The sequence below is a fragment of the Moschus berezovskii genome, unplaced genomic scaffold (genome assembly GCF_049115385.1).
Source record: "Moschus berezovskii isolate FMDL1 unplaced genomic scaffold, NW_MosBer_1.0 29, whole genome shotgun sequence".
Classification (NCBI taxonomy): Eukaryota; Metazoa; Chordata; class Mammalia; order Artiodactyla; family Moschidae; genus Moschus; species Moschus berezovskii.
Window position 1 is genome coordinate 138,652 of NW_028290453.1, and position 26,826 is coordinate 165,477.

Below are 26,826 nucleotides of genomic sequence, written 5' to 3' on the forward strand. Positions count from 1 at the left end.
ATAGGTCTTCATAGAACCATTTAACTTCAGCTTCTTCAGCATTCCCTGGTGGCTCGGATGGTAAAGTGTCTGCCCACAATGTGGGAGACCTGGGTTTGATCCCTGGGTTGGGAAGATCCCCTGGAGAAGGAAATGGCAACCCACACCAGTACCCTTTCCTAGAAAATTCCATGGATGGGGGAGCCTGGTGGGCTACAGTCCATGGGGTCACAAAGGGTCAGACACGACTGAGCAACTTCACTTTCACTTTCTTTCTTCAGCATTACTGGTTGTGGCACAGACTTGGATTACTGTAATATTGAATGGTTTGCCTTGGAAACGAACAGAGATCATTCTGTTGTTTTTGAGATTGCACCCAAGTACTGCATTTTGGACTCTTGTTGACTCTGAGGGCTACTCCATTTCTTCTAAGGGATTCTTGCCCAGAGTAGTAGATATAATGGTCATCTGAATTAAATTCACCCATTCCAGTCCATTTTGGTTCACTGATTCCTAAAATGTCGATGTTCACTCTTGCCATCTCCTGTTTGACCACTTCCAATTTACCTTCATTCATGGACCTAACATTCCAGGTTCCTATGCAATATTGCTCTTTACAGCATTGGACTTTACTTCCATCAGCAGTCACATCCACAACTGGGCATTGTTTTCTCTTTGGCTCAGCCTTTTTATTCTTTCTGGAGCTGTTTCTCCACTCTTCTCCAGTAATGTATCAGGCACCTACTGACCTGGGGAGTTCATTTTTCAGTGTCATCTTTTTGCCTTTTCATACTGTTCATGGCATTCTCAAGGCAAGAATACTGAAGTGGTTTGCCATTCCCTTCTCCAGTGGACCACATTTTGTCAGAACTCTCTACAATGACCTAGGCATCTTGGGTGGCCCTACATGGCATGACTCATAGTTTCATTGAGTTAGAAAAGGCTGTGATTCAAGTATTGTTTGGTTAGTTTTCTATAACTGTGGTTTTCATTCTGTCTGCCCTCTGGTGGATAAGGATAAAAGGCTTGTGGAAGCTTTCTGATGGGAGGGACTGGCTGTAGGGGAATCTGAGGCTTGCTCTGATGGGCAGGGCCGTGCTCAGTACATTTTTAATCCAATTTTCTGTTGATAGGTGGGGCTATGTTCCCTACCTGTAGTTTGGCCTGAGGAGTAATGGTAGTAATAGTGACCTCCTTCAAAAGAACTTATGCCAGAACTGTTGTATTCAATGCCCCTGACCCCACCATAAGTCACTGTCAACCCACGCCTTTGCCAGAGATTCCTGGACACTCACAGGCAAGTCTGGCTTAGTCTCTTGTGGGGCACAATAAAGGACAGAAATGGTATGGACCTAACAGAAGCAGAACATATTAAGAAGAGGTGGCAACAATACACAGAAGAACTATACAAGAAAGATCTTAATGACCCAGATAACCATGATGGTGTGATCACTCACCTAGAGCCAGACATCCTGGAATGTGAAGTCAAGTGGGCCTTAGGTAGCATCATTACAAAAGTAGTAGAGTGGTGAAATTCCAGCTGAGCTATGTCAAATCCTAAAAGATGATGCTGTGAAAGTGTTGCACTCACTATGCCAGCAAATTTGGAAATCTCAGCAGTAGCCACAGGACTGAAAAAGGTCAGTTTTCATTCCAATTGCAAAGAAAGGCAATGCCAAAGAATGCTCAAACTACTGCACAATTGAACTTATCTCACACACTAGCAAAGTAATGCTCAAAATTCTGCAAGCCAGGCTTCAACAGAACATGAAACAAGAACTCCCAGATGTTCAGGCTGGATTTAGAAAAGGCAGAGGAATCAGAGATCAAATTGCCAACATATGTTGGATCTTAGAAAAAGCAAGAGATTTCCAGAAGAACATCTACTTTTGCTTCATTGACTATGCTAAAGCCTTTGACTGTGTGGATCACAACAAACTGGAAAATTCTTCAAGAGATGGGAATACCAGACTACCTGACCTGCCTCCTGAGAAGTCTGTATGCAGGTCAAGAAGAAACAGTTAGAACTGGACATGGAAAAAAGACTGGTTCCAAATCAGGATAGGAGTACATCAAGGCTGTCTACTGCCACCGTGCTTATTTAACTCATATCCAGAGTACATCATGAGAAACGCTGGACTGGATGAAGCACAAACTGGAATCAAGATTGCCAGGAGAAATATCAATAACCTCAGATATGCAGATGACACCACCCTTATAGCAGAAAGCAAAGATGAACTGAAGAACCTCTTGATGAAAGTGAAAGAGGAGACTGAAAAAACTGCCTTAAAACTCAACATTCAGAAAACTGAAATCATGGCATCCAGTCCCATCACTTTATGGCAAATAGATAGGGAAACAATGGAAAGAGTGAGAGACTTTATTTTCTTGGGCTCCAGAATCACTGCAGATGGTGACTGCAGTCATGAGATTAAAAAATATTTGCTCCTTGAAGAAAAGCTATGACCAACCTAGACAGAATATTAAGAAACAGATATTACTTTGCTGACAAAGGTCTGTCTAGTCAAAACTATGTTTTTTCCAGTAGTTATATATGGATGTGAGAGTTGGACCATAAAGGAGGCTGAGCAGCAAAGCAATGATGCTTTTCAACTGTGGTGTTGGAGAAGATTCTTGAGAGTCCCTTGGACTGCAGGGAGATCCAACCAGTCCATCCTAGAGGAAATCAGTCCTGAATATTCTTGAAAGAGCTGATGCTGAGGCTGAAACTCAAATACTTTGGCTACCTGATGCAAAGAAGTGACTCACTGGAAAAGACTCTGATTCTGGGAAAGATTGAAGGCAGGAGGAGAAGGCGACGACAGAGGATGAGATGGTTGGATGGCATCACCGACTCAATGGACATGAGTTTGAGTAAACTCCGGGAGATAGTGAAGGACAGGGAAGCCTGGCGTACTGCAATACATGGGGTCACAAAGAGTTGGACACGATTAAGTGACTGAACAGCAACAAACAACAAAATTTGCTTTACAGTGTTGTTTTGGTTTCCGCCATATATCAACATGAATCAGCCACAGATACATATATGTTCCCTCCCTCTTGAGCCTCCCTCCTACCTCCCATCCCATCCTGCCCCTCTAGGTCATTGCAGACCACCGGGTTGAGCTCCCTATGTTATACAGCGACTTCCCATTTGCCATCCGTTTTACATGTGGTATTGCATGTATTTCAGTGCTTCTCTCTCAGTTCTTCCTGCCCTCTCCTGCTGCAGCCTGTGATCTTATAACCACTGTGTTGGTGATGGACAGAGAAGCCAGCCGTGCAAAAGTCCATTGGGTCGCAAAGAGTCAGACACTACTGAGGGACTGAACTGAACTGAACTGAACTGAGAGCCTGCCTCTCCTAAAAGACCAATGGATAAAAATTTATAGTAATATATAACATTTGTTAGTTGCACAGTTAATTAGCATCATTCTAAGTTTCATTTGCCTGACATCCTGGGAGTAGTGAAATCAAGTTTTATCGTGACACTGATTTTCCAGGGAGAAACTGAGGCACAGACAGGTTAGGCGGCTGCCCTCTGTGGACACAGGTAAAGAGATACCATACAAACCCCTTTCTTCCTACTCAAAAACAGGTACCATCTCAGGAACTTTCCGCTACATAGCTATATATGCAAAGGCTAATTCATTAGGGGAAGCCACAGGCACCAGAGATCAAATTGCCAACATCCGCTGGATCATGGAGAAAGCAAGAGAGTTTCAGAAAAACATCTATTTCTGCTTCATTGACTATGCCAAAGCCTTTGACTGTGTGGATCACAATAAACTGTGGAACATTCTGAAAGAGATGGGAATCCCAGACCACCTGACCTGCCTCTTGAGAAACCTGTATGCAGGTCAGGAAGCAACAGTCAGAACTGGACATGGAACAACAGACTGGTTCCAAATAGGAAAAGGGGTACGTCAAGGTTGTATATTGTCACCTTGCTTATTTAACTTATATGCAGAGTACATCATGAGGAACGCTGGGCTGGAAGAAGCACAAGCTGGAATCAAGATTGCCGGGAGAAATACCAATAACCTCAGATATGCAGATGATACCACCCTTATGGCAGAAAGTGAAGAGGAACTCAAAGGCCTCTTGATGAAAGTGAAAGAGGAGAGTGAAAAGGTTGGCTTGAAGCTCAACATTCAGAAAACAAAGATCATGGCATCTGATCCCATCACTTCATGGGAAATAGATGGAAAAACAGTGGAAACAGTGTCAGACTTTGTTTTTTTGGGCTCCAAAATCACTGCAGATGCTGATTGCAGCCATGAAATTAAAAGACGCTTGCTCCTTGGAAGGAAAGTTATGACCAACCTTGATAGTATATTAAAAAGCAGAGACATTACTTTGCCAACCAAGGTCCGTCTAGTCAAGGCAATGGTTTTTCCCGTGGTCATGTATGGATGTGAGAGTTGGACTGTGAAGAAAGCTGATCGCCGAAGAATCGATGCTTTTGAACTGTGGTGTTGGAGAAGACTCTTGAGAGTCCCTTATACTGCAAGGAGATCCAACCAGTCCATTCTAAAGGAGATCAATCCTGGATGTTCATTGGAGGGACTGATGCTGAAGCTGAAACTCCAATACTTTGGCCACCTCATGCGACGAGTTGACTCACTGGAAAAGACTCTGATGCTGGGAAAGGTTGGGGGCGGGAGGAGAAGGGGACGATAGAGAATGAGATGGCTGGATGGCATCACTGACTCTGTGGACATGAGTTTGAGTGTACTCCGGGAGTTGGTGATGGACAGGGAGGCCTGGCGTGCTGTGATTCATGGGGTCGCGGAGAGTCGGACACGACTGAGCGACTGAACTGAACTGAACTGAACTGTCCAGTAGAAGGAGCACTGACCCTAAATTTGGTGACCCTTGTTCAAAGTCAGCTCTAAACCAGTTTCTTACCACAGAAAGGAGCCTCATCTCTATGAGACTCAGTTTCTCCGGCATAATGGGAATAAGATCTTACATGCTTCATGGGTGATTGTTAAGAATAAAATAAGATACTATGACATATCTTGAGATCTGTGACTTGCCAAACACATGTAGGTTTTATTATTATAATTTTTGCTCAACTTAAAATTGAATAATATACATACTAGTTATAAAATCCTATGTGTGGGGGCTTTTATTGTTACTTATGAAAGGCAACAGAGATATGCATGCCCAAATAATAATCTCAAAATTACACTGATTTGATTCAGGGACTCATGATATGTGCTTTTGTGGTTTTAATATGCTTTCCTTATTTGAGTCCTGCTTTGATTTATAAAGATATGAAAATCAGCTTGTGTTTGTTTGCTCCACAGCCAAACCTGAGATTAAAAGTCTCTTTCAAAAATAAATAAATAAATAAAAGTCTCTTTCAGATCATCCCCACATTTCTTAAGCCCCACAAATAAGTTAATTGAGATTGACCGCTAAGTCTTCCTACAGGCGGGTCTGTGCTCTCTGGGGCTGGGAGGTCCATGATGTGCATTCCTAGGTTAGCCTTGCCCTTAACAACCACAGGTATCCCATTCCTCTTTTATCTCTAGGTGATGTTGGGAGTTCCTGATTGGCCTCCTTCCTTGAAAAGAATGGCTCAGACGGTAAAGGATCTGCCTGCAACGCAGGAGATCTGGGTTCCATCCCTGGGTTGGGAAGATCCCCTGGCCAAGAGAATGGCTACCCACTCCAGTATTCTTGCCTGGGAAATCCTATGGACAGAGGAGCCTGACAGGCTACAGTCCATGGGGTTGCAAAGAGTCAGATGCTACTGAACGACTAACACTTTCACTTTTCACCTTAAAGATTCGAACTTTGCCTTAGCCTTTTCTTCCAACTTGCACCTGCTTAAAAGGGAGTGGAAGGTAGAAACAGATCACTTTTGTTAATGCTGCTTTGGGGCTTCCCTGGTAGTTCAGTTGTAAAGAATCTGTCTGCCAATGCTGGGGTCTCCGGTTCGATCCCTGGGTCAGGTAGATCCCCAGAAAGAAATGGCAACCTGCTCTAGTACGCTTGCCTGGGAAATCCCATGGACAGAGGAACCTGGTGGGCTACAGTCCATGGGGTTACAAAATAGTCAGAGACAACTGAGTGACTGAACAACAAAAATGACAGCAACTAATGCTGCGCCATGACCCCCTGGATCGAGGGATGCTCTCTTTTGGGTACATCTTTTGTTTCCTTTAACATCATCTCCTTAGCAGATGAAAAGGGCAGGGGCCCAAAGCTTCCTTGTGTATTTAGGTTAGGACAATGCTGGAACAAGTGCAATTAAATAGATGAAATAAGGCAGCAAGCCAACTCTACTGTGAGACTTTATGTTAAAATAATAATGATAAAACCTCACTGTATGTAATAGATCCATGCCTGACAACTTATGCAGCAAATCAATTTGTGAAAATGGATTCCAATTTTAAAGGCAACAGGACACTTTCTGTTCAGAATAATCTCAAGATTAATGTTCCTGAAGTGAGAATGGTCATGTCAGTTAGCTGTTTTGTAAATTAGGATTTTTGTATAATGGAACATTATGTTTGTGCATTTATAATTAATGCGTATATAATTTAAGTGTGGGCTTCCCTGATGGCTCAGCGGTAGAATCTACCTCTTAATGCAGGAAATAGGAGTTCAATCCCTGGATCAGGAAGATCCCCTGGTGGGTGGAATGGCAACCCATTCCAGTATTCTTGCCTGCGAAATCCCATGGAGAGAGAAGCCTGGCGGGCTACAGTCCATGAAGTTGTAAAAGAGTCAGATATGACTAAGCAACTAAGCAACAAGAATTTAAGCACACATGGAAATGGTATAATGGAACACTACAGAATTTGGCTCCATGAGACCTAGGTTTGAGTGTGGCCTTCCCATTATGACTTGGGCAAATTGCTTAACATCTCTGATTCTCTCTCATTTGTCATGTTGATAAGCTAAAGATAGCACAGTTGAAGAAATGAATATGATATAAGTAGATAAACTGGAAAACAAGCACATGCTGATGTGATTTTTCTTCTTAATGCATTCAGAAACAGGTCTTGCAAGCCTGGAGGGGATACCAGAGGCATCATCCTTGAAATTACAACTGTGGAGAAGGCAATGGCAAGCCACTCCAGTACTCTTGCCTAGAAAATCCCATGGATGAAGGAGCCTGGTAGGCTGCAGTCCATGGGGTCGCTAAGGGTCGGATATAACTGAGCGACTTCACTTTCACTTTTCACTTTCACACATTGGAGAAGGAAATGGCAACCCACTCCAGTGTTCTTGCCTGGAGAATCCCAGGGACGGGGGAGCCTGGTGGGCTGCCGTCTATGGGGTCACACAGAGTCGGACACGACTGAAGTGACTTAGCAGTAGCAGCAGCAACAGGAGTGTTTTAAATATTGTTCTGAATGCAAACAGAGGCAGAATTTTCAGTAATTCAGGATTTAATTGGTTCTAATAAAGACAGAGGCCTTACCCTTCAGCTCACGCCATGGACACTTCATGCCATGAGTCTTCGTAAAGCGAGGCTCGGCATCTACCCAGACTTAACTCAGAGGAGCCTGCAAAACCTGGAGTGTTTGTGGTGGGCGGCACTGAAACTAGCACCGAAGAGACTTCCCACACTCAGGGTCCCTCCTGCTCGGAGTCCATTGTGCTTCTTTAGGCCTTTCAATTACCATTTTGAACACAGCATCTTTGGAAAGTTACTTTGCTTTGTTTGGTTGTTCAGGAGCTCACAAATGGCCCCAACTGTGGGAAATAAAAAACAAATGAGGAAAAGGAAGTCTTTTACAGAGAAACACTTGTTCTGACTGTAGATTAGGCTCAGGACAAAGCAAGCAGAAAGAGGCAAGCTTTTCAAGAGCACATCGACTTTGAAACTTCAGGAAGGTCAGGGCAGGCTTGTTGGCCGGAAAGGCTCTTTTATGCCATTAATATAACAGCTTCTGTGAACACAAATATTTTAGCATCTTGGCTAAGTTAACTGGAACTTTTTAAAGGAAATAAATGGCATTCAAAGAATCTAGTATGGCTTTCCAAATACAGTGGAGATAAAGCAATGCCCAAAATTCCTCCATCACACTTCTCTGAAATTTTTCTACCATAAACTAGAAGCAAAGATTGTCTGCATGTCAAGCTCACCCCCATGGCAAGTCATCCTGGCACAAAAGTCATGATACCACCCTTTTCCTCTCACTCAAAAACCATCTCCACCAAAGTGATGTATAGTACAGGTATTTATAAGAACAACCATGGTCTGACTAAATTTATTTCTAAAAGTAAGTAATTTTTTAGACTATAGCCAAAAGCCTGCCTATTGTTTAATGGAGAACCAACTAAAGGCTTTCTTATTAGGGATAAGACAAGAATATCACTGTTTTTACTGCTATTTAACAGTATGCTATAAGTATCCACCAATGCAATTAGCTAAGATAAAGCAATTTGTATTATAAGAATTGTAAGGAAAAAGGTAAACTGATCTCTATTTGTATATAGTGTAATTATGTATCTGAAAATTTCCAAGGAGTGAATGGAGCTACTTTAAAAGATAGGAAAATTAGTAAAGTAACAAGTTATAAATTTAACAAACAAACATTAATAGCCTACATGTATAGCTCACCTTACCCACCCCCCAAACAGAAAACAGTGAAAATGTATAATGAAAAAGAACACATTTTGGTTAGCACATATATATATAAAGTTTAAAAGTGTTCAAAGCCTATTTGTGGAAAACTAAAACACTACTGAAAAAATAGTAGATTTGAACAAAAGAAAAAAGACAAACTATATTATTTGATAGAAAGACTCTATCATTAAGAAATTAGTTCTCCCTTAATTATCCTATACTTTTAACATAATCTAAATTTAAAATGCTATCGTTTTGTCAGATGCAATAAGTTGATTATAAATTAATTTAGAAAAGCAGCAAGCAAGAATAGCCAGGAAAATCCTGGGGAAAAGAAAAAAAAAACCTTAGAGAGGGCTTAGCTTTTCCAAATAATTAAAATGTATATAAAGAAAATATTGAATCACTATTTACACACCAGGAAGTAACATGGTGCTGTAGGTCAATTATGCATGCTAAGTCATTTCAGTCGTGTCTGACTCTTTGTGACCCTAAGGACTGTAGTCCACCAGTCTCCTCTGTCCATGGGTTTCTCCAGGCAAGAACACTGGAGTGGGTTGCCATGCCCTCCTCCAGCAGATCTTCTCCACCCAGGGATCGAACCCAGGTCTCCTGTGGCTCCTGCGTTGCAGACGGATTCTTTACCGCTGAGCCACTGGGGAAGCCCCATAGGTCAATTATACTTCAGAAACAAAGAAAGGAATTCGTAGAAAAGTAGGTCGTACTTGTGGTTACAGGAGGCAGGTGGTGGGAAGAGGGGGAACTGGATGAAGGTACAAAACAGGTCTCGCCTTGTCCTGTGTGTGCTCAGTCGCTCAGTCGTGTCTGGCTCTGTGCGACCCCATGGCCTGTCGCCCACCAGGCTCCTCTGTCCACGGGATTCTCCAGGCAAGAACACTGGAGTGGGTTGCCATTTCTTCCTCCAGGGAATCTTCCCGACCCAGGGATCAAACCCACGTCTCCTGCAGCTCCTGCATTGGCAGGCAGATTCTTTGCCACTGAGCTACCTGGGAAGCCTAAGAAAAAAGGTACAAACTTCCAATTATAAGATAAATAAGTACTAGGGAGGTAATGTTCAACGCAACAAATATAATTAATACTTCTATATGTTATACATGAAATTTGTTGAGAGTAAATCCTAAGAGTTCTTATCACGGAGAAAAATGTATTTCCTATTTCTTTAGCTTTGTATCTAGATGAGATGATAGATGTTCACTAAACTCTTTCTGATAATCACTGCATGACTTCCATGAAGTGGAATCATTATACTGTACATCTTAGACTTACACAGTGATTTATGTCAGTTATGTCTCCAGAAACTGGAAGGAAAAAAAATACGAAGGCTCTATAATTAAAACATTTTGATGTTGATGCAGGAAGACAGATACACCAATGGAACGAAAGAGAAAAGCCAGAAATATACTACTTGCATATGTAAATTTAGTATAGAGTAAAAGTGGCTACTCAGATCCATGGGGAAGTGGTAGTCTTCTAAAAATTATCATTGAAATAAATGGAGAGCCATGTGGAAAAAAAATAAAACTGGACTCATTCCTCACATAATATACTAGGAGAAATTCCAAATGGATTAGAGATAAAAATGTAAGAAAAAGAAGCATTTAAATTCCATTTTTGAAAAATGTGTAATCACCAAAACCTGGAAATGTAAAACTATGATTTAACATCGAGAAGCATTCAGGGAAAAGATTGACATATTCAACTACATGAAAATAAAATAAAAACTTTTGCGTGACAAAAAAAAAAGGTTTCCATGAACAAAATAAAAACAAATGACAAAGTTGACAACATTGGGAATTTATATCATGCTTCCAAAATAAACAGAAAAAAAGGACTATCTAACCCATAGAAGAATGAGCTGATAGTTTTAACAAGAAAAGAAGTGCATGTGTGCTCCTGAGGGTAAGGTGGGCATGCTCCTGAGGGTAGGTTGGGGTCTTGTGGACAGGGCACTAGAACAGTGACGGGGGGCGGGGGCATCTGGCTGGATGTAGGGTCCTGCAAGCCAGGAACAAAAACCTTCACCCCCTCCTCCAGGCCTCCCCCAGGGGTACCATCAGGGATGTCCCCTTAGCTCGGGATGGGAGAACTGAGGCGGGAAAGTGCTGCTGTGGCTCTGGCCTTTCTCGGAGACAGTGGAGCAAACAGTTCTTAAACATGTGAAAGGACGCTCAACCTCACTTGTAATAAGAGAAAGGAAAATCCTAAATAACACTGAGCTGCCATTTCTCATCTATTAGATTGGCCAAAAATTTTACTGCATGCTCTGTTGGTAAGGCTGTGAGAGGGTAGTCATTCTTGTATATAACCATAGAAATGCCAAGTGATCAAACTTATGGGCATGGAAATATAGGTAGTGTTTCATAAAATCATAAGCACTTTTCCTTTGAGCTGCTGCTGCTGCTGCTAAGTCACTTTAGTCATGTCCAACTCTGTGTGACCCCATAGACGGAAGCCCACCAGGCTCCCCCGTCCCTGGGATTCTCCAGGCAAGGACACTGGAGTGGGTTACCATTTCCTTCTCCAATGCGTGAAAGTGAAAAGAGAAAGTGAAGTTGCTCAGTCACGTCCAACCCTTAGCAACCCCACGGACTGCAGCTTACCAGGCTCCTCCATCCATGGGATTTTCCAGGCAAGAGTACTGGAGTGGCTTGCCATTGCCTTCTCCGTCCTTTGAGCTAGCAATCCCAATTTTGGGGTCGCAAATATATGTTAGCAAAACTATGAAAACACACAGGCACAAGGCTCTTTATTGCATGCTCATTTTAAGAGCAAAAATAGGAAACATCTTAAATGAACGTCAGTAGAGGACTGGTTGGATTAATTATAATACATCTACCCTTGGAAGATTATTTCTGCACTGTTGTGGCATGGTCTTCATGATATAAAGCAGCAACATTATTGACCTTTTGAGTCAGATGGCTCTTTGTTGCGAGCGGCTGACTTCAGGTGGCCGCAGCCTGCAGCAGCTTGAGGCAGGGCTTTGGTCCCCGGCCAAAGATGAGGTTGGGCTGCGGCAGTCAGAGCGCTGCATCCTAGCCACTAGATCAAGAGTCAGTGACAAGGCCCTCACCCTTTGGCTTTGCTGAAAAGAATTCCCACAAAGAAAGTGGTGAGCAAGTATTTTTTAGGAGGAAAAAGTGTACAGTACATGTGGACAGACACACGGGCGGACTCAGAGTCACGCCCTCGTGACAGTTTAAGTGACTTAATGGGGCATTTCTTCCAGGTTTCCCCTGGCCAGCCATTCTGACTTGCCTGGTTCAGAGTACATATCTGGTATGTCTCAGGGTCCTCCCACGTGTGCACCCATGTCTCTTAGCCAAGGTGGGTTCCACTAAAGAGGCCTAGCTTGGCATAAGTTAGCATCACTACCCTTGGACCTGCAAGGAGCCCTTCTGTGCTTGTGTAGCTGGGGAGGTTTCCTGACTGTGAGAATTAGAAGTGTGTGGGCCATTATATTCTGTCTGGGCAGCCCCCTCTCTCAGCCGTCCTGCTATTGCTGTTTCGGGGTTTCAGTCCATAGGGAACCAGCCTCTAATCCCTTCACCCTGCTGCGGAGGGGCCCGTCTGCCTCCTGTCTCAGGGCTAGCCTATGCATTACAGAAGGCTGCTCAGCTTCCCTGCCCTCTACCCGCCAGGTTCTAGGAAAACCCCTCCCCCCAGGTTCTGACAACCAAAACCATCTGCAGACACTGAGAAATGACCCTGGGAGACAAAGTCCTCCTTGCTGGGAACTACTGATAAAATGTTAGGTGAAATAGCTTGTTGAGGGCGAGTGTATGCAATATGTTTATACTGATGAAGTAGATGGATAAAATAGAACATTACTGGAAAAAAATGGTTGCTTGTAGGAGAAGGGAATACAAGAAAAGGAAAAATAATGAAGCTAAGCTTGATTATAACTTTTCTGTAAATTTAGCACTGGTAATTTTACATATAAAATGAAATTAAATGTTAAAAAAGCAAGTCAAAAATTTGAAAGTAAATGGAAGCAAACAAATTTATATGTGTATCTAGTTGGAAGCATGTATGCCCAGGGTACACTATTCTACATGACTCTACACGTACTAATTTGACTATATATTCCTAGTGGAGTAAATCTAAAGGACAAAAAGAACTGCAAAAGAATATTAGATCAATTGGAATGACCATAATTGTAATTATAATAGCAATATTGGTGTTATTCAGACACTGTGGCACGTATTTCAGATAAGTGAATATTCAGACAGGTGAATAAGTATGATGATGTCATTGAGCATGAGAAATGTCATCACGGGAGAAAGAAGATACACATGTAAAAAGAACAAGATTATGTAAAAACCTTGACAGGCACCTTAATATTGTTTTGATTTTTTTTTTATTGAAGTATAATTGACTTACACTATTGTATTAACTTCGGGTGTACACATAGTATCTCAGTATTTTTATACATTACAAAATGACCACCACAGTAAGTCTACTTCCAACTTGTCAGCATGAAAAGTTGCTATAATATTGTTAACTCTATTCCCTTTGCATTACATCACATTACACCCTGGTGACTTATTTTGTTACTGGAAGTTTGTACCTCTTAATCCCCATAACTTATTTCCTTTAAATCCTCTTTTCTCCTCTCTGGCAACCACCAATTTATTCTCTGTTTCTGTGAGTCTGTTTCTGTTTTGTTATGGTTGGTTTTTGTGTGTTTATATTTGTTCTGTTTGTTTTTTCTGTTTTGTAATGTTTTTCAGATGCCACATCTAAATGAACTTGTATGGTATTATTCTTTCTCTGAGTTATTTCATTTAGTATAATATTCTTTATGGCTATCCATATTGTCACAAAGGGCAAGATTTCATTATTTTTTTATAGCTGAGTAGTATTCCATTAAAACAATCAGTATCTGTATATATATATATATATGTATGTGTGTATATATATATGGTTGCTTCCATATCTTGGCTATAGTAAATAATGCTGCAATGAGCATAAGAGAACATATGACTTTTTAAGTTAGTGTTCTTGTTTTCTTCAGAAAAATACCAAGAATTGTTGGGTCATATAGCAGTTCTATTTTTAATTTTTTTAGGAACCTGCATACTGTTTCCATAGCAACTGCATCAGTTTACATTCCTACTAATAGTGTGTGAGGATTTCATTTTCTCAACCTCATCACCAATGTTTGCTATTTGTGGTCTTTTTGATAAGTCATTCTGACAGGTGTGAGGTGATATCTCACTGTGGTTTATTTGCATTTTCCTGACGATTAGTGATGTTGAGCACCTTTTCAGGTGTCTGTGGGCCTACTGTATGTCTTCTTTGGAGTGTGTCTGTTCAGGTCCTCTGCTCAGTTTTTAATCAGATTGGGTTTTTGATGTTGAGTGGTATGAGTTCTTTGTATATTTTGCATATTAACCCCTTATGAGATATATCATTTGCAAATATCTTCTCCCATCCTGTAGGTTGTCTTTTTGTTTTGTTGATAGTTTCCATCACTACACAAATGTTTTTCAGTTTGGTGCAGTCCAATTTGTTTAGAGTTTTTCTTTTTTTGGTTTTCATTCCTGTAGTCTAAGGAGACATATACAAAAAAATATATTGCTAAGCCCAGTGTCAAAGGGTATTTTGCCTATGTTTTCTTCTAAGAGTTTTATGGTTTCAGGTTTTACATTTAAGTCTTTAATCCTTCTGAGCTTATTTTTTATATGGTATGAGAAAATATCAATAATTCAGTTTGATTGATTTGCATATAGCTGTCCAGTTTTGCCAACACCATTTACTGAAGAGGTTGACCTTTCCCTATTGTACAGTCTTGCCTCCTTTGTCATAGATTAATGGACCATATAAGCATAGATTTATTTCTGGATTCTCTGTTTTGTTCCATTGATCTCTCTGTCTCTGTTTTGATGAGGTGCCATACCTCATTGATTAGTGTAGTTTTGTAGAATAGTTTGAAGTCAGAAAATATGATGCCTGCAGCTTTGTTCTTTCTTCTCAAGATTGTCTTGGCTATCTGTACAAATTTTAGAAGTATTTGTTTCAGTTCTGTGAAAAATGCCAATTATATAGGGATTGCATTTGAATTTGTAGATTGACGTGGGTAATATGGTCATTTTGACAATATTAATTCTTTCAATCCAATAAGATGATTTGTTTTTCCATCTTTTTATGTCATCTTCAACTTCCTTTGTCAGTGTCTTATAATTTTCTGAGTACAGGCCTTTTACCTCCTTAGTTAGATTTATTCCTAATCATTTTATTCTTTTTGATACAATTGTAAATTGGATTGTTTTCTTACATTCTTTTTCTGATAGTTCATTGTTTATAGAAATGCAGGTTTATTTACATTAATTTTGTATCTGAAACTTTACTGGATTTAGTATCATATCACGTGTAAACAGTGACACTTCTTTTCCAATCTGAGGTATTTAATTTCTTGTCTGATTTCTGTGGCTAAGATTTCTAAGATGTAAAAGGATTTCCAATTTTGAAAGTGGCAAGAGTGGGCATCCTTGTCTTGCTCCTCATCTCAGAGGAAATGCTCTCACGTTTTCACCATTTATTATGATACTGTCTGTAAGTTTGTCCAAGATAGTCTTTATTTTGTTGAGGTGTGCTTCCTCTATACTCACTTTGTTGACCTTTTTTATAATTTATGTTTAATTTTGTCAGAAGCCTTTTCTGCATCTACTGAGATGATCATATGATTTTTATTCTTCAATTTGTTAATGTGGTAGATCACACTGACTGATTTGTGGTTATTGAACCACCATCCTTCCATTCTTGGGATAAATCTAACTTGATCATGGTGTATGATCTTTTTAATTTATTGTTGAATTCATTTTGCTCATTTTATTGAAGATTTTTGCATCCTTGTTCACCAGTGATATTGGCCTGTAATTTTCTTTTTGAGGGGTGTCTTTGTCTGGTTTTGGTACCAGGGTTCTGCTGGCCTCATAGAATGAATTCAGTAACATTCCTTCCTTTTCAATTTTTTGGAATATTTTGAGAAGCATAGATACTGACTCTTGAAATGTAGAGTTCTGTGATGCCATCTGGCCCTACACTTTCGTTTGTTGGCAGTTTTTTCAATACTGACTCAGTTTTACTGCTGATAGTTGATCTGTTCATATTTTCTATCTTCCGATACAGTCTTAGAAGACTTTAAGTTTCTAGGAATTTATGTATTTCCTCTACGTTGTCCATTTTACTGACACAAAATTTGTTGTAGTAATCTCTTATGATCCTCTGTATTTCTGTGGCATGAGTTGTAACATCCCTTTCATTTTGAATTTTATTTATTTGGGCCCTCTCCCATATTTTCTTGATTAGTCTGGTCAAAGGTTTTTCTTGCTTCTTGAGGTAGACTTATATCATTATATACTTCCCTCTTAGAATTGCTTTGGCTGTGTCCCAGATGTGCTGGATCATTGTGTTTCCATTTTCCTTTGTCTCCAGGGATTTTTAAATTTCCTCTTTGATTTCTTCAGTGACCATTGGTTGTTGAGAAGCATACTGTTTCAACTCCACATGTTTGTGTTTTTTTGCAATTTGTTTCTTGTGGTTGATTTCTAGTATCATACAGTAGTGGTTGTAAAGGATGCTTGATATGGTTTCAGTGTTCTTAAACTTGTTGAGACTTATTTTCTAGCCTAGTGTGTGATCCATTGGATAAGGAAATGGCAACCCACTCCAGTGTTCTTGCCTGGAGAATCCCAGGGACGGGGGAGCCTGGTGGGCTTCAGTCTATGGGGTCACACAGAGTCGGACACGACTGAAGTGACTTAGCAGCAGCAGCAGCAGTGTGTGACCTGTCCTGGAGAATATTCCATGTGCACGCGAAAAGACTGTGTATTCTGCTGCTTTTGAGTGGAATGTTCTATATATATATAGAGAGAGAGATTGATATATATAATATTAAGTTCATCTGGTCAATTAAGTTCATCTGGTTAATGTGTCATTTAAAGTCAATGTTTCCTTACTGCTTTTATGTCTGGATGATCTATCCATTGATTTAAGTGGAGTGTTAAAGTCTCCTACTATTCTCTCCCTTAATGTTTGTTAATATTTGCTATATGTATTTATGTGCTTAATCGGCTTCCCTGGTGACTCAGTGGTGAAGAATCCACCTGAAAATTTAGGAGATGTGGATTCAGTCCCTGGGTTGAGAAGATTCCTTGGAGAAGGAAGTGGCAACCCACTCCAGTATTCTGGCTGGGAAATCCAATGGACAGAGGGACTCTAGTCCATGGGGTTACAAAAGAGTCAGTCACAATTTAGCAACTAAACAATAGCAACATCATGTTGGGTAAATACCTGTTTGCATTTATTATCTTTTTTTGGATTGATTCCCTTAACATTATGTACTGTCTTTCTTTGTATCTTGTTGCAGTCTTTGTTTTGAAGTTTATTTTGTCTAAGTACTACTACTCCAGCTTTCTTTTGATTTCCGTTTGCATGGTGTGCCTTTTTCCATTCTGTCACTTTCAGTGTGTATGTATTTCTGGATAAGAAATGAGTCTCTTGTAAGCAGCATGTGTGTAGGTCTTGTCTTATTTTATCCATGCAGTCACTCTATGTCTTTTGTAGGAGTGTTTAGTCTATTTTCATTTAATTATTGATAAACATGTACTTATTGCCATTTTGTTAATGGTGTTTTTTATCGTTTTTGTAGTTCTCATTCCTTTTCTTCCCTTGCAATCTTCCCTTGTGATTTGATGACCATCTTTAGTGTTTATTTGGATTCTTTCTCTTTATTATTATTTTTGTGTGTGTGTTTATTTTAGGCCTTTGATTTGTGGTTACCGTGAGATTTATATACAACATCTTTATGAGTGGGTATTGATTTTAAGTTCATTATTTCTTAAGCTTGAATGCATTTTAACAGACTTACATTTTTTGCTCCCACATTTTTGACAACACATTGTACATCATTTTATTCTATGTATTACTTATCTACTTATTATAGATAAAGACGATTTATTACTTTTGTCTTTTCACCTTCCTACTGAGCTTTATAAGTGTTTTGATCCACTACCTTTCCTATATTTTGCATTTCCCAGTGAGGTTTTTCCAGTCATAGCTTTTTTTTTTTTTTAAGTTTCTATTTGTGGCCTTTTCTTTTCCACTTAGAAAAACCCTTTCAACATTTCTTATAAAGTTGTCTTCAGTTCAGTTCAGTTCACTTCAGTCGCTCAGTCATGTCTGACTCTTTGCGACCCCATGAATCACAGCACGCCAGGCCTCCCTGTCCATCACCAACTCCCGGAGTTCACTCAAACTCATGTCCATCAAGTCGGTGATGCCATCCAGCCATCTCATTCTCTGTCGTCCCCGTCTCCTCTCACCCTCAATCCCTCCCAGCATCAGACACTTTTCCAGTGAGTCAACTCATCGCACGAGGTGGCCAAAGTATTGGAGTTTCAGCTTCAGCATCAATCCTTTCAATGAACACCCAGGATTGATCTCCTTTAGAATGGACTGGTTGGATCTCTTTGCAATCCAAGGGACTCTCAAAGTCTTCTCCAGCACCACAGTTCAAAAGCATCAATACTTCGGCACTCAGCTTTCTTCACAGTCCAACTCTCACATCCATACATGACCACGGGAAAAACCATAGCCTTGACTAGACGGACCTTTGTTGGCAAAGTAATATCTCTGCTTTTTAATATGCTATCTAGGTTGGTCATAACTTTCCTTCCAAGGAGTAAGTGTCTTTTAATTTCATCGCTGCAATCAGCATTTGCAGTGATTTTGGAGCCCAAAATTAAAGTCTGACACTGTTTCCTCATCTATTTCCCATGAAGTGATGGGACCTGATGCCATGATCTTCGTTTTCTGAATGTTGAGCTTCAAGCCAAACTTTTCACTCTCCTCCTTCACTTTCATCAAGAGGCTTTTTAGTTCTTCTTCACTTTCTGCCATAAGGGTGGTGTTATCTGCATATCTGAGGTTATTGATATTTCTCCCAGCAATCTTGATTCCAGCTTGTGCTTCTTCCAGCCCAGTGTTCCTCATGATGTACTCTGCATAGAAGTTAAATAAGCAGGGTGACAATGTACAAACTTGACGTACTCCTTTTCCTATTTGGAACCAGTCTGTTGTTCCATGTCCAGTTCTAACTGTTGCTTCCTGACCTGCATACAGGTTTCTCAAGAGGCAGGTCAGGTGGTCTGGTATTCCCATCTCTTTCAGAATTTTCCACAGTTTATTGTGATCCACACAGTCAAAGGCTTTGGCACAGTCAATAAAGCAGAAATAGATGTTTTTCTGGAACTCTCTTGCTTTCTCCATGATACAGCAGATGTTGGGAATTTGATCTCTGGTGCCTGTACCTTTTCTAAAACCTGCTTGAACATCTGGGAGTTCACGGTTCACATATTGCTGAAGCCTGGCTTGGAGAATTTTTAGCATGACTTTACTAGATGAGTGCAATTGTCTTAGTGGTGATGAACTCCTTTAGCTTATGATTGTCTTTTAAAACTTTCCTTCAATTCTGAATGATACCTTACCAGATAGATTATTTTGGGTGGTAGATTTTTTCTCCATTTCAGCACTTGAATATATCCTAACATTTACTTCTGGCCTGCAAATTTTCTGCTAAAAAGTCACCTGATAGTGTTATTAGAGTCTTCTTGTTTATAACTAGTTGCTTTTCTCTTGCTGCTTTTAAGAGTCCCTCTTTATATTTAATTTTGGTACTTTAATTATAATATGTCTTGCTGTGGACTCTCTGTGCTTCCTGCACATGGATGTCTGTTTCCCTTCCAAGATTAGGAAAGTTTTCAACTAGTATATCTTCAAATATACCATCTTCCCCCTTTCTCTCTCTGTTCTCAGATGGGACCTTTAGTGTGTTTATTAGTGTGTTTTATGTTGCCCCAGGGGTCTGTTAAAGTATCCTCTTTTTTTTAACTCTTTTTTTGTTGTTGCTTTTTCTGTTCAGCTTGGAATCTCCACTGCTCTTTCTTCCAGTTCCCTGATCCTTTCCTCCACATCACCTAATCTACTGTTGATTCCTTCTGTAGTATTTTTTTCCTTCAGTTATTGTATTCCTCAGCTGTTTGGTGGTTCTTTATATTTTCTAAATCTTCGTTAAACTTCTCACTCTGCTCATCCATTTTATTTTCCCAAGCTCATTAAACATCTTTATGATTGTCGTCTTAAACTCGATGGTGGAAGATCGCTCCTCTCCACTTTGCTTAGTTCTTCTGGGGTTTGGTCTTGTTCTTTCATCTAGGGAATATTCTCCATCTCCTTGTTTTCTATATTTTCTGTATTTGTTTCATGTGTTCGGTAGTTCAGTTGTGTTTCTCAACCTTGGAAACGTCGCATTGGGCAGGAGAGGGCCCTTGCAGCCCAGCCGCACACTAGCCTCTTGTTACGAGGGCTGTGTGTTCTAGCGATGCCTCCTGTGTGGGTTGCACGGGCTCTTTTGTTGTGACAGTCAGCTACTGTGGGTGTGCTGGCAGGCAGGCTGGCTGTCATCCTTGGTAGCTGCCAGGCCCTGCCACATGCAGTGGCCGACGGCCCACTGTGGACCAGGTTGGATCCCAGAGTAGCTGGCCACATGGCTCAGGGTGGGGGTGGGGGAATGGGCCTGGGCTGTGCCAGTCCACTCATGGACAGAGTTGTTAACAGCATAGTTTTGAATTGGTAGTGTCAATGTGAACTCATGATATAATTATTAGAATTGCATTGCTGACTCTGCTGAAAAATACCAAAGCTGACAGCAATAAGCATTCCTAGCACCAGATCATGGTTTCTAAATGCCACTTCTAACTAAAAAGAAACCAACACTTCTTGAAGTTATAGATAAATCAATAATGGAGCAGGGATATATATAAGATGACTGAAAAAATTACCAGTAGCAGTTACTGGAAAGCAAGAAAACTATCAAAGACTGCTTGGGTAGTGTCAAAACATCACAAGAGCCCACTTAAGAAAGCACCGTGTGTGCATCAATATAGTCCTTTTCTACATGAAGTGTGTATGCATGTGTGCATGCTAAGTCACTTCTGTCATGTCCTAGCTCTGTGCAATCCCACGGACTGTAGCCCACCAGGCTCCTCTTTCCATGGAATTCACCAAGCAGGAATGCTGGAGTGGGTTGCCATGCCAGCCTCCAGGGGGTCTTCCCAACCCAGGGATCAAACCTGCATCTCCTGCATTGCAGGCAGATTCCTTACTGCTGAGTCACCGAGAAAGCCCTTACGTGAAGTGTACTTCAAAGTAACCAAATAATTAAACAGAACTTTCTTATTAGAACTATTCTAGCTAATAATTGAGGAAGAAATCATAGAATTAAAATGGTGCTGTTTTGCAGTTTAACGAATTAGCATCGCTTCATGATCAGAGTGGCCAATATCACAGAATAAGATGAGAACCAGACATTATGTATCTCTAGATGGAAATACACAGTTTCACCCATGAGGGGCTTTTGTCAAAAAAAAAAAAAAAAGGGAAGAAGGAAATTAAATGGGAATTTTATTAAGTCTTCTGTATAAAACTGCCAATATAAGAAATACAGGGGACAGAGGAACATGTAAAACAAAACTATAGAGATACAATAAGCAAAATTCAGACTGTGGGAACAAAATAAGAAAGAGCTCAGCTTTTTGATTAATAGCAACAGCAACATGAAAACTGCAAGGGAGACGTGGGGGGAGAAGCTATAGATTAAGAGATGACTGATGGAGACACCAATCAGGTACAGTGCGTGTGCCTTATTTGCACATCTTGGTTAAAAGAAACTATGAAAATATATATTCACAAGTACGCAAGCATATATACCTCATTAAAAAACAATTACAGAAGTATGAACACCAACTGAATATTTAAAGACATTAAGGAGTTGTTGTTTTCTCTGTTTAGATGCAATAGTGGTATTATGAGTGTGTGTGATATGTGTGTGTTTACTTTGACTCCCTGTCTTTCAGAGATGTACACGGAAATTACATGATGGCTAGGATGTGTTTCAAAATAATACAAGGGAGTAGATGGGAAAAATGAAGGAGCATAAAGATAAAGCAAGATTAGTCATGAACTGATCATTGCCACAGCTGAGTGATGAATCCTCAAGGGTTCATCAAGCTATAACTTTTATAAAATTCTCCTGAAAAGTTTGGAAACAAAGTACTTTCCAGAAAGGAACAACTTGGGACCCCGCTCCAGCTACCATTAGCTTTCGCACCGCGCTCTTCGGTAGACCTCTGTCCCAAGGAGAAGCGCCTCTGCTCGCTCCTCTTTTTCCTTTGCCTCTTCCTTGCTGCTTATCCTGCCGTTGCGTCCACATCGAGTCCACCATAGAGCAGGAAGAGCACATAACCAGAATGTAAGCTAATGGGAACTTAACAAACCGAGGTCACCTTGGGATGTCCTACACTGAGCCTCCGATAATCTTCCGAACTATCGTCCTCCTGGGGTTGTCTCATCTGTTCAATTAATAGTGAGAATGTTGATCCTCACAGTTTATATTCCTGTTCATGTGAACTGCTGGTTTATTGTCAATCTCTAATTACAGCGCGCTTTCGTAAGAATCTCCCTACCTATTAAAACGACTGAAGGATCCAAGGACACAGAGGGAAGAGAGAGGGAGGGGCCTCTTATCAGTGAGTACATTGGCAACGGTCATCACTCTTGTCTTCTTTTAACTATAGGTATTTATCAAAGTGCTGGATAATAATGATAATGGCCCAGAATTCTCTCAGCCAAATTACGATGTGACCATTTCCGAGGATGTGCTTCCCGATACAGAAATCCTGCAGATTGAAGCCACAGACAGAGACGAGAAGCACAAGCTGAGCTACACCGTCCACAGCAGCATAGACTCCGTCAGCATGAGGAAGTTCCGCATAGACCCCAGCACAGGCGTCCTCTACACGGCCGAGAGGCTGGACCACGAAGTGCAAGACAAGCACATCCTGCACATAATGGTAGGACCAGACTGCTTAACGCTTTCCTAGCAGAAGCATCTTCTTAAGCCACACGCCTTAGCCGCCAGGCAGGGAGGGCCCTTGAATTTTGTAAGTAGTAGTAAATTTGATCTTTTCACAGCAGGGTTGCCTTCATTCTTGCCTTTTTACTTCAGTGAAGAATTACTGTCGTTAGGTAGTGACTCCCTATTTTTGCCAAACTGAAATATTAGACGAATTGTATAGTAAAAGCTCATGACAGCCTGACTTGAGAGGGAAGGAATAGGCTGTGTTTCCATAAATCTCCGAGGCTGTGGTATTGGTTCGCGTCCAGAAGATTTGGTGGAAAAGTTTAAAAGAAGTTCCTTGAGAAGATAATCACAAGGGTAATCCTTTATTTGACCTGTACAGTCCTTAGTCCTTAGAAGCATTTAGAGGACTGATTTATTACTTATTGCACTGGCATTGGACCTAGCAATAAATACTGGCTCACAAAAGAGATCTCAGAACTCACCAAAGCCTGGAGAAATAAGTCTAAATTTGGGTTCATAGGGTCTCCAAATTATGTAGAAGTCACTTTCATTTTAAAGCAAAGTTCGACGAATTTGCATAAATGAGAAGTAAAGATTAGTAAGAAAACACCCTTGTTTATGACCTAGAACATGTCCCTTTAACTACCCAAGAGCCCCCTGGGCAATTGCACAGCTACTGCCTATCAGCGACCCTGCGTTCCTTAAGGCTGGGGAGGAGGGCAGAGACTTCATTTCTGTACCGATTGACTCTAAGATGCACTAAGATGCTATCAATTCACAAGTGGCTGCAGTAATTTCCAGTAAGTGCTGCTCTTTCTTTCCACGTCTGGAAACCTCTGTGGGCAAGAGGAAAGCCGAGTGCCATGGCGTTGGCTGTGGCTTTCAGATGAGAGTGCGGGGAGTGGAGGAGGGACTCAGGTTCATCAGATGCATTCCTCTGGCTGCTCATTCACACATTCATTGAACAGATATTTCTCCAGCACCCACTGTGTATTACATTCTGTTCTAGGCACTGAGGATGTGAAAGAGACAAAGTCCTTGCACCCTTGGACATTCTATTGGAAAAGACCTAGATTTCCATAATCCCAAAATACAGAGCCCAGCTTGGTCCTTAGGTGGGGCAGGCTGGTCTATAGACAGGGCACTCAGCATGCTCACTGGCTAGCATTTATATGTATCTCTTCAGGAACAGAAATCCCCTTCCAGCGACTAACACCATTCTTACCATTCTTCAAGCCATGTCTGTTCATTCTTTCCTTAAATAACTCAGAGTTCAGTGTGCTCACCCTGTATCATTTATTATTTATGTAACTGAGTGTTTAGAGCAAACAACTCCTTTATGCTGCCTTTCTCCAAGCTAAGCCCTTTTAGTCATTTTGCTCAACTCCTTTCAGGGACTATTTCTGAAAACCCCTTCCCCTTATATCTAAAGGTAGGGTAAGGGATAGGGCCTTTCTTGGTAGATTTTCTAATTTCTTCAGATCTCTCTGAAGTTAGGGGATCTGCACCTGAACAAGAAAAAAAGCACACATTGGATTAATGCTACATACATTTATAGCAAAATCATGTGTTGTATAATTGATTAGTTGCAAACTTCTGCCATAGGACTGGAAAAGGTCAGTTTTCATTCCAATCCCAAAGAAAGGCAATGCCGAAGAATGCTCAAACTACTGCACAATTGCCCTCATCTCACAAGCTCAACATCCATTGGACCATCAAAAAAGCAAGAGAGTTAAAGTAAAACATCTATTTCGGCTTTATTGACTACAACAAAGTAGACTGGTTTGACTGTGTGGATCACAACAAACTGGAAAATTCTTCAAGAGATGGGAATACCAGACCACTTGATCTGCCTCCTGAGAAATCTGTATGCAGGTCAGGAACCAACAGTTAGAACTGGACATGGAACAAAGGACTGGCTCAAAATTGGGAAAGGAGTACATCAAGGCTGTAAATTTTCACTCTGCTTATTTAACTTATATGCAGAGTACATCATGTGAAAAGCTGGCCTGGAAGAAGCACAAGCTGGAATCAAGGTTGCCGGGAGAAATATCAGTAACCTCAGATATGCAGATGACACCACCCTTATGGCAGAAAGTGAAGAAGAACTAAAGAGCTTCTTGATAAAAGTGAAAGAGGAGAGTGAAAAAGCTGCCTTAAAATTCAACATCAAGAAAACTAAGACCATGGCATCTGGTCCCATCACTTCATGGGAAATAGATGGGGAAACAGTGGAAACAGTGTCAGACTTTATTTTCTTGGGCTCCAAAATCACTGCAGATGGTGACCGCAGCCATGAAATTAAAAGACACTTGCTCCTTGGAGGAAAAGCTATGACCAACCTAGACAGCATATTAAAAAGCAGAGACTTTACTTTGCCAATAAAGGTCCATCTGGTCAAAGCTATGTTTTTTTTCAATAGTCATGTACTGATGTGAGTTGGACTATAAAGAACGCTGAGCGCCGAAGAATTGATGCTTTTGAACTGTGGTGTTGGAGAAGACTTGAAAGTCACTGATGCTGAAGCTGAAACTCCATCACTTTGGCCACCTGATGCGAAATACTGACTTGCTGGAAAAGACCCTGATGCTGGGAAAGATTGAAGTTGGGAGGAAAAGGGGATGACAGAGGATGAGATGGTTGGATGGCATTACTGACTCGATGGACATGAGTTTTACTAAGTTCTGGGAGTTGGTGATGGACAGGGAAGCCTGGTGTCCTGAAGTCCATGGGATCGCAAAGAGTCAAACATGACTGAGCGACTGAACTGAACTGAACTGAACTAAGCTCCTGCCGTATGAAAACCAAGGAGAACTTTAAAGCAGTCAGGCAAGGTTCTTTGGTATTTCACTGTGTAGGGGTGTCACATTTTAGAAATTAAGATTTGGCTCATCTTCCCAGTGGTTAGGGTTCTCTCTTAGCTCTGGACCTTTATTTATATTGGTTCCTCTTGCCTGAAATATATGCCACACACCACCTCCCCCAGCCTTTTACCACTTCTACTTGGTTTTGTAAGCTAGGCTACATTCTTCTTACTGCTTACTCATGTTTTGGCATTTATCTCTTTGCCTTTTATCTGACTACTTACTTGTTTGCATTCCCTAGTCAACTACTGAGGGCGGGAACTGTGTCTAATCAGTGCTGAGACACCTGGGGCCATCCTGGGGCTTAATAGATAATAGAGGGTAATAGATGTTTGTTGAGTGAAGGAATGAATGACAGTGCCTGCATTGCATTAATTACTTCCACATTTCAGTTTCCCCTTTAGAAGAGCCGCCATCCACCATTCCATTAGCAACTGTTCAGGCAAATTACAGAGGGCTGGGTGAGGGAGATCAGAGGGAGATGCTGTGTTTGTGATATTCAGGCTTCAGTTCCACAAGCACGAACTGGACACAGGCCAGAGGCCAGGCTTAATGCTGAGCAATACAGTGTGGCCCCAGCTCTCACCATGTTCACAATCAGTGTCCCCACTTGCTAGACGCACTGCTAGTTACTGAGAACCTACTCGGCCTGGGAATGGGTCAGGCACTTTCCATGCATGATTTCATTTTGATTTCACTGTAGGCACAGCCATGTGAATTCTTTGCAACTTAAAGATTTTAGTTCTATTGCTTCTTGTATTTTGCCTCAAGGTCAGAGATCAGGAGTTTCCTTATCGAAGAAACTTGGCCCGAGTCATCGTGAATGTGGAAGATGCTAACGATCACAGCCCTTATTTTACCAACCCACTCTATGAAGCGTCTGTGTTTGAATCGGCTGCTCTGGGATCAGCTGTACTGCAGGTGACGGCTCTGGACAAAGACAAAGGGGAAAATGCAGAACTCACATATACCATAGAAGCAGGTGAGAGCTGCTGCAGACGGCAGCGTCATGCATGGCACTGGACTCTCAGTGGTGTTTACCACCGTGTGAAATTCTCATAGTTACCATGTCTCCAAATGGATTTTTTGGCCAAGCAACTGCCCTATTTGCTCAATGATGGTGTATTAAGTTCTTGGCATTTCAGTAATATGTTTTCCATCATTGACAGCAAAGAAAGAGTTTCCTTTTATTGTGTTCAATCTCAGATTTTTCTGGAATGGAGAAGAGAGAAGACTGCGTAATAAACTCTGTGGCTTTTTCTGATGGGTCAACAAGTCCGTGGCCTCAGACTGAAATAACCAAAGCCTCCCATTATAGGAGGGCTGCCAGACAGTTCTGTGAATTGAATCTTAAAGATCATTGTTTACTTGTCAGTAGGTAGGCTGTGGGCTGTGGACTTCAAAAATGCCTACACCCCTCACACCCTGGTTCTCACAAACTC

The 26,826-nt window shown here is 41.1% G+C and overlaps 1 protein-coding gene across 1 annotated transcript in view; it reads left to right on the forward strand.

Annotated features, from left to right (window-relative positions):
• Window positions 1-26,826, forward strand: part of LOC148772973 (protocadherin Fat 3-like) — a 180,178-nt gene that overhangs the window by 31,352 nt on the left and 122,000 nt on the right. Inside the window, exons 8-9 of the mRNA XM_088834566.1 lie at window positions 22,234-22,509; window positions 26,156-26,366. Coding sequence (XP_088690692.1) covers window positions 22,234-22,509; window positions 26,156-26,366 — 487 coding nt within the window. The remainder of the gene's footprint in view (window positions 1-22,233; window positions 22,510-26,155; window positions 26,367-26,826) is intronic.